This window comes from Melanaphis sacchari, unplaced genomic scaffold (genome assembly GCF_002803265.2).
Source record: "Melanaphis sacchari strain LSU unplaced genomic scaffold, SCAv2.0 Contig34_pilon_pilon, whole genome shotgun sequence".
Taxonomy (NCBI): domain Eukaryota; kingdom Metazoa; phylum Arthropoda; class Insecta; order Hemiptera; family Aphididae; genus Melanaphis; species Melanaphis sacchari.
This window is the reverse complement of record NW_020271213.1, coordinates 699,964-708,904: the sequence shown is the minus strand read 5'-3', so window position 1 is coordinate 708,904 and position 8,941 is coordinate 699,964. Positions and strand designations below refer to the sequence as shown.

At 32.6% G+C, this 8,941-nt stretch overlaps 1 protein-coding gene across 1 annotated transcript; it reads left to right on the top strand.

Moving 5' to 3' along the window:
- Nucleotides 1-1,822: 1,822 nt before the first annotated feature.
- LOC112596765 lies at nt 1,823-5,319 on the top strand. The gene is made up of 4 exons (XM_025342547.1): nt 1,823-2,596; nt 3,650-3,718; nt 3,823-3,912; nt 5,236-5,319. Exons 1-4 carry the CDS (start codon nt 1,823-1,825, stop codon nt 5,284-5,286), a joined length of 984 nt encoding a protein of 327 aa, XP_025198332.1. The 3' UTR covers nt 5,287-5,319.
- The last annotated feature ends 3,622 nt before the right edge of the window (nt 5,320-8,941 follow it).

Genomic DNA, 8,941 nt, shown 5'->3' with positions numbered 1-8,941 from the left:
ATTAATGAAAATTGCATTATTACTCATTATTAGTTCGATCACAAACATGCACTTTATCAAGTTTTAAATTTTCTATATATATATATATATAAAACAAAATAATCAAAACTTCGATCGTTTGGTTTGTCAGGTGTTTCATCGCTACGCCCCGCCATATACTGTAATGCTGCACGCGGCGGCGGTGGCGGCGGCGGTGGCGACGTTGGCATGAACGATTGGCGACGCGCACCGCCCCGTTCTGGAAACGGACGGTGGCCGCGGTCGCGGTGGTCGCGCTACTGACGACGTGCGTGTTCAACTTCACGACGGCGCCGCTCGTCCTGTGCCTGATGGACGGCGGTGCGCCGAGGTGTCGGTCACCTCGCTGCGGGGCATGTACGCCCGGACCGTGCCGGCGCGTTTCGCGTCCGCGGCCGCGCTGCTGTGCAAGTGCGGGGCCGCGGTGCCGGTGTACGAGCAGACGGGAGGCGCACGACGTGTACTCGCCGACCACGGCGGCCGAGCGCCGGACCGGCCCTGTTCCGCGGCCTGTACGTGGCGCTGTGCATGTCCGTCACGCTGCCGATCAACGCGCTGAGGCTGTCGCTGCTGTTCGCCAACCGGTCGGACCCGGTCGTGTTGGTGTTCTTCGTTCATGTACCTGGAGAATGGCCATGTCTGGGAGAGCAACAGCACCGAACGAACGAAGCGCATACCGGCGTTATCGACAAAATCGTCGGCGCGCAAGGGTTGGGTGTTGTTTTCAAAGTTTTTTTTCGCCACCTGCGACCATTGAAAGATCTGTATTTACATTTATAATATACTGTTTCGGTACAACGACGTGTAAGTATAATAGCAGTTGGAGTTCGGATCAGAAAACGAGAAGCGTCCGGTCGCCATCGAGGATGCAGTTTGCTGCGGGAACAACAAGAAGATAATTTAATTTACGGTGACTTGTTCTAAGGATTTTTTTCAGCTGCGCAGAGAGTCAGTCAAACGCGGATCTCATCACGGTACAAGGCGTTTGCGATCAAATGACTGCGACAATGACCACACTCACGCTCGTCAAAACGCAGTTTACATTAAGCCCCGCAGGAGGTTGACGTCGCGAAGGCGTGATATCGGTAAATAATGTTTTGAATGTACGCCATATAACTTCCAAAAATGTATCCTAAAAATGTTGTTCTCTCCGCGCAAGACAACTAGTCGAAAAACGGGATTTTGTCGCTTACTCCTCGGTGTTATCAGACCTCACCCGGGTCACGGGTATAACCGCAGAATTAAAAAACAAAAAAACAAAAACAGTAGGTGTACGTTTCAAAACGGAACGAAACGTTGACGTGCTCGTTGCACGGACGACCGTCATTCGCCGCGTCGTAATTTACGCGTAAACTTATCGAAAATCGATTTATCCATTTCGCGCGATTCTTTTGCAAACCACTGGGACTTTGGATAGCACCAGTGACGTTTTCAACGACGACGATAAGTCAAAAGACGCGACGAGATAACACAAAATAATAATAATAATAATACATCGCCCGACGGGACGAGCATTTTATATTTTCGTTTGCTGCAGCAAAAGGCGCTCGGGATTTTTCAGAACATTTAACGGAGCCGGTCTCGGCGTGCAGGGCCGTTCGCGCCGTCGTGCGCACCATGACGAGCGTACGCGGCCGCGCACTCCCGCGACGCCCGCCGGCCCGTCGCGCGGCCGCGTAGACCGGACCGTCCGCCGGGCCGCACCCGGCCGGCAAATGGCGCTGTGCGACCACTCCGGCATCGCGGTGTCGGCCGCTTTGCTGCTGTCGTGCGTGTACACGTACGTGTGGTCGCCGTACATGATATGCATGCTGGGCGACTGCGGCAACGTGACGACCACGATCATCATGGCGATATTCCCGCGGGCCGTGGCCGTCGGTGCATGGTGTCCCGGGCGGCGATGGTGTACAAGGGCGCGACCGGCGCGGTGGCCGCGTACGAGGCCAAGACCGCCGAGTACGACGCGCACTGTCCGGCGGACGCGCGCGACGCTCGCTGCCACTGGGCGCTGGCCGCGGTCGTGGCGGCCGGGTGCGCCGCGCTCATCGTGCTGCCGAACGTGTACCGCGTGCACCTGCTGTACGACCGTTACCGGGACGCCGGCCTGGTCGCGTTCTTCGTGCTCATGTACGTGCAGAACGCCACCATGTGCGTCACCGAGCTGCAGTTCGTCGTCTACTGTCTGGGGCTGTGCCTCAAGTTCTGCCAGATCAACGGCGAGATGTCGGCCATCCGGTCGGACACGATCGCGGCCAACCGGTACCCGGCGGTGCTCATGTCGCCGTGCAGCCCGCCCGGCGCGGCCACCGGACGTCCACCGTCCGCCGACAGCGTCGAGCGGCTCAAGCTCCGGCACCAGTTCGTCAGCGACTCCGTGGGCGACCTGAACGCGCTGTACGGCTTCCAGCTGGGAGCGTCCCTGTCCGCGCTGTTCGTCATGGCGCTGTTCGACATCTACGCCGTCGTGTCCGGCGTCGTCGAGACGGCCAAGGGCTACCTGTTCTTCTACGCGTGGGTGTTCCAGTACGCGTTCCGGTTCACCGTCATCGTGATCACCACGCACGTCACCACCAAACAGGTATATAGGTGGCGCCGCGTCGACGGCGGACGAGAGCGATGTGACGTCACGCTCTCGCCTTTCGACCGGCGGCGGCGAGTTATTTTATTACACGTAAAAAACGAACGAGTTACTCGTCCCTTGTCGTCCAATCTGGAAAATATGTTTGGAAAAAAATTGTCTTAAAGATGACGGTAGCCACAGTTCATGTCTAAACGTCTATAATACCTATAAATATATAATATATATATATATGTATATGTGTGTGTATAACGAAATACCGTTTGGAATTCGTGCGGTTACACGCGTATACGAATATACGATTCGAGACAAATGGCCGCGAGCACAAAATCATATTATTTCAATTCTTTTACTTTTACATTAGGAATTATCCGTAAAAAATATGTCGATGTTGATAAGGGGCATTTTAAAAATAGTTAAAAATTATGAACAAAGTGGAATTTTGTCATTTTTGAGAGGGATAGCCAAAAATATTTCCGCGCGGTAACGATTAAATTTTTAATTATTTTATTTTTTACCGGCGTTTTTAATCTATGCAAATATTTGAATAAAATGTATGCTCATACACTATAATGTTTTATAACTATTCCAACAAAATTATGTTACATGCTATGAACCTTACTCTTCAGTCCTTTTTACAAATTTAAAAAACTAATCGTTCTAATTTTGATTTGTATATGTCAGTTTTCAAAAACTTTATATAATCACCGGACATCGTTTTAATGATAAAAATAAATAAATAAATAAGTAAATAAATGAAAATATGGTCACTGAGTAAACTTAAAAATTCTAAAAATCAGAATTTAAATAAAGGAAAAAGTTGAGATGAGTACGCTTGGTGAATCACTATATATATATTAAAATTTTACAATTAAAATTATGTAAATTATAAAATATTTGTCTTCAAAATATTCATACGTATCATTAGCGTACAGCATCCTCATTTACGATAAATTAAATTATTTGTATACATACAAGAATATTTGCACCAACACTAATTACAACAAATCAATTTTTGATTTTCCGTCAAAAAGTAATAAAACTATTTTTTAGGCTCTCAAATCGAAAATTCTTATAACTGATATCAATTCTCGTCTTACGGATAAAAATACAAAAGAAGAGGTAACGTTATGCTATACATTAATTATTATAACATAATTGTAAGTTACAATTTGTAACATTTGTAACAATAATAATTTTAATATTCGCGTTAATATTGGTTTTAGTTACAATTGTTTTTGCAAGAATTATCCAGTCGTTCGGTGAACTTCACAACCTTAGATATGTTTATTATTAATATACGTCTTATTACTTCTGTAAGTAACACCCGTTTAAATTATTTAAAATAATTTATTTTCATCTACTCTTTAATATTTGCCAATAAAACCATACTCAAAAAGCATTTTATAATTAAAGTATATACTTGTTTGTAGCTTTACTATTTTTGTAAATTTTCGTTGAATGCTTGCTTGTAGCCATGAAAGGGAAATTAATTACACGAAAAATGGAATTCAAAAAAAAATATAGTTAAGCCTATTTTTATAAAACTAAAATAAATTTTAATAATTTTTGAAGTAATCAACTTACTATTATTAAACTGCTATTCAAAATTCGACCCACTCCAAATAACAAAAGTTTTAAGACACGCTTGATTTTTCTTAATATCACATATCAGCTACTTCATACAATTTCAAATTTAATTCAAATTCGTGATATTTTATATATAAGTATGCGAATTACATTGATCTTGTATCAAATAATAACTTTCTATATTGTACTAATGTCTAATAAAGGCAATAAACAGCACTAATAACCATTAAGTAGCTACTTATTCTTGAAAAATCAATATTTTTATTTATTTGTATCAACTAGTATACAATCTTAAATCACAATTATTATGAAACCTTATAAAAATAAGAGACAATTATCTCATTATTATTCTGATGTGATTTATGACAATAATTTTTGTGTATATATTAGATATATTTATACATAAACATTTTCATAAAAATAGTTCTTTAATTAAATTAAAAGTATAAATTTAATTAAAAAAAAAACTACAATTAATGTAAAATACAATTTTTAAATATTATCAAGTATTGAAATTCTTTTAATTTGGTGTTTACTATCCAATATATACATTATTATAAAGACACTAAAAAAAATTCGAAAACTGAAATGGGAAAAGCCAAACATGTTAATACCTAAATGACTATACTGAATGATTGTGGTTAAATTGGTAAAGCCGTTTAGACTATAATAGAAAACGACAATAGATAAACGAAAATCTCACAGGATTAACATTGAACACGAGTTGGACCTTGGGCATATTTATTGGTTTTAGTTTTTAATGTAATGTGACATTATTCATTTTCTTTATTCTTAATGTCAATTCAATACATTTATGAATTTGGATTTTCAAAACTTCAATAAAAGAATTACGGCAGCGCGTAGTTACGTATAATGTCTAAATGAAAGTATTCCTAAATCTCGATTTATACGTAAATACTAAAAATGTCTTTTAAAAATCGACATTATAATACGTAATTCTAATCTAACTTTAACAAATTGCAACAATCTCCTTTAGCTTAATTTCAATTATGATTCTAATTTATTATGTTTTTTTATTAATTTACCAGGCGATTGTCACGGGTACAACTTATCTTGTTATATTGTTCCAGTTTCAATGAATTAAGGATCAAACAATTTCCCTCCTAACCGAGATTTTACATAAACATTTATCTTTATAGTTAATTAATTTAAATTAATCACTAATTATCCAATAATTATTTATTATATTATTATGTTTATATATTTTTTTTATTGTGCTAACAATCTAATCTTGTTATTTTATATTTGCTATCTTATAAGATATGTATAAGTTATTATGTAATATTATTTACTTATAAGTTTATTTTATTTAATTGTCAAGCTGTAATAGTTTAATACTGAAAACTATATAAATGAAAAAAAAATCAAAGCAAATATTATCTTTAAACAATATATATATATAATATTATAACTTATTATATTATGTTATCATAAATAAATAAATATTCACTTAGTATAAAACTAAAGTATTAATGTGTATTTAAAAAAAAACCCTGAGGATTTCTAAGAACATTAATTGTATTATAACTCACACAAAAATTATTACATGTGCAAGAAAAAAAAAAATAAAGAATATTATATTATTTGTCGCTCAGGGCTTCATAAGTTTATTTTAACGTTAAGACGAAAAATATTGATTATAACTAAAGAAAACATATCAATAATTAACAAACATAATTTGAAAATAATAATTAACAATAATATTAAAATATTATAATAAATTATAATAATTATTATTATTATGTAAAATATAAAAACAATTACAAATTATGTTTTTAATAATAATGTTTATGTTTTTTTACGCTATCCTATATATTTTTATTTTATTTTTAATCTTGTAGGTATGGACAATAATTCAAAGTTGACTAATAATGTTAATATTTTTGAAATATTTTGTTGTTATTATGAAATACGAATAATGCAAAATACTTGACATATTTACTAAATGATTATTTTCTATACATTTTCTAATATTTTTAAAATATTTCAATTATTTTTGTGTTGTTTAAAGATATTTGAATTGTTCAATATTGTTTTGAATTTTTCCATAAATGTTAATAAAAACATTTTTATTTGGTCAAAACTTAAAAATTTAATAGAATTCTCTATACATTAAACATTTTTATAGAAATATAAAAATATATTTGCACAGTCCATTATATAAGAATTAGAGGTTCAAATTTTTAAATAATTAGACAAAATCATAAAAATATACAAATAATTTTTCAGTTAAAATTTTACAAAAATATGTAATTTTTAAAACTGAGACATAAAAATTGAATACAAAGTTTTTCATTAGTAGATCATACTAAAATCAAAAAATATAAAAGCATATTTTTTATTGACATAATTATAATTCTATAATATGTTATAAATCTATAATAGATAAAAGATGATTAAGTTAACATTTTAACAAAATTTCATGTTTAAACTACAAACATCGATATTCATTATTTTTTTTTATAATTCAAAAACATTATTCATAGGAATAAAACAACTTTTACCTTTTATGTTTTATTATATTTTGTATGCTTAATAATATTTTAAAATTCAATATTTTTTGCAAAAAATAATTTTGTTCATAGAACGTTTCCACTCAAAATTGTTTTTCGTGTATAATAAAATTTAATTTAATTCAAATTTAACTCATTAAGTGACTAACGTGACACCTACGATACAGTAGAGCAGTGCCCAATCTACCCTCCTTTTTTATATAGAAAACGGTGAGTCATGTCAATACATTCTATAGTTTTACGAAAATAACCAATAATTAATTCATATCCATGTAAAATGATTGAGTGAGCCAAAAGCATCACCTATCGATGATATACTTATATCTATTAAAATTAAAATGGCAAACATATAATTATAAAAATACAGTTGACACATATTATAATTTATAGTACAAATTGTATTATGTATCTATCTATATACTTGTACTCACGAATCACGATGTACAACTTCCTTTAATATTCGTATTAATATACTTAATTGATTTTACTGTCTAAAACTTTGACCTTGTGTAAAGGTCTTAAACAAGTAGTAGACAAACCACAGATAACGAAAGTTACCGTGGGTAGTAAGCAGTATTAATTATTACATAGAAATACCTAACACAAACTATACATAATCATAGAATTTAGTGCTCAATCAAAAATATAGACAGCTGTCTATCACATGTAATCCTTCCCTTAGATTTAACTAAATCATTTAGGGTCAAATGTTGTTGTTATTATTATTATTATGCATTATCATAACTAATCAAAATATTTTTTTTTACATACCTAAACAATATTTTCGAGGTGTATTTATTATATTGCATGTATTTTAATCTAAATATGTACAAACGCAGAATAATAAAATTATTTATAGTACCTACCTATTTTTATACTCTTGAATATTTTTCATTTTTATTACAGTATAACACTCATATGTTCATGAACCTGACCTATAGTGTACATTTTTAATCCATAAGGTTTTTCTTTTTTATTCAGTATACATTGTTATTCTCGATTTTTCTTAAAATAATATAAAAGAAAATATTTTGTTCCAATGAAGAAATTTTCAAAAATATTATAAAAAATGATTTAAGCGTTATACTTAAAAAAAAAAAAAACAATTTTATTAAAATCAGATAACAAAAAATTAAATCTTTAATATAGGTAAAAGTATTATAACGTAAGATTACGTAAAAATACAGTAACCAAGACAATAAACAAAAAAAAAATAAATAATAATATTAACATTAAAAATGCCAATAATTAATAAAATATAATTTTAAAATTGATATACTCGTACATAAGACTTATGACGGTGTGGGAACTAGATTAATTTTATTTTCGATAATATATGAAGAAAAATAAAAAGTGATTCTACTCGTAGTATTTATAAACAATAATACTTAACATAATAAATAAACCAAAGAATTATTTATTGTCATGTTTGAAACTATAAGTTCAATTATTTGAAAATTTAGCTTTGGAAAATATACGTACCTCTAACAGTTTGTAATAGTGTATTAGAATGTATAGTTAAAAACAAATCAAAGAAAAACAATGAAAAATTTCTTGTAGTTAGATTAAAAAATATAAAATAATTGATACAAAAGATTATTAAGCTATTCTTATTAAAATTCAAGTTGGGCCCAACAAAACCCAATAAAAACCTTTATATATAAATAATTTAAAAATATATATTATGAGCTTAATAATAACTACCTAATATAAATAATTAAATTACATCATTACAGTAAATGCAATAATAATTAAGTCTAAACTGTGTATTCAAAGTAATAAATCATATTTTTAAACATTATAAAAAATTGTAAAATATATCGACAAATCAAATATTTTGTAATAACACATATTAGATATACTCGTAGGTTTAAAATTTGCTATAATTAACAATAAAAATCCTTGTAAATTTCATATATTGTGATTGTCTATACACACATTCGTGTGTTTTTGTGCTTAATTCCCGAAATTTTTGATCATAAAATCTATATAATTTTTTTATAATTCCAAAAAAGTAACTTCATGTAACAGTAAATATTACAAACAATGTTTTTTGGTATTTACGGCATTATTTATGAATGTGATTTTGATATATATTTTGTACAGTTATTTTGTTCGCCAAGTAACTAAATTAAATGTATTAAACAAACATCTTTCAATTGATAACAATTTAACAATATTTAATATGTTAAAACAATATATTGTTTAAAAAAAAAAAAAA

What these genes read in the sequence shown, in the direction of transcription:
- LOC112596765 (XM_025342547.1), top strand. Translation starts at nt 1,823, where the DNA reads ATGCATGCTGGGCGACTGCGGCAACGTGACGACCACGATCATCATGGC. An exon ending in CGCACGTCACCACCAAACAG is followed by an intron (nt 2,597 to 3,649) that starts GTATATAGGTGG and finishes ACTATTTTTTAG; the next exon opens with GCTCTCAAATCGAAAATTCT. An exon ending in ATATACGTCTTATTACTTCT is followed by an intron (nt 3,913 to 5,235) that starts GTAAGTAACACC and finishes TTAATTTACCAG; the next exon opens with GCGATTGTCACGGGTACAAC.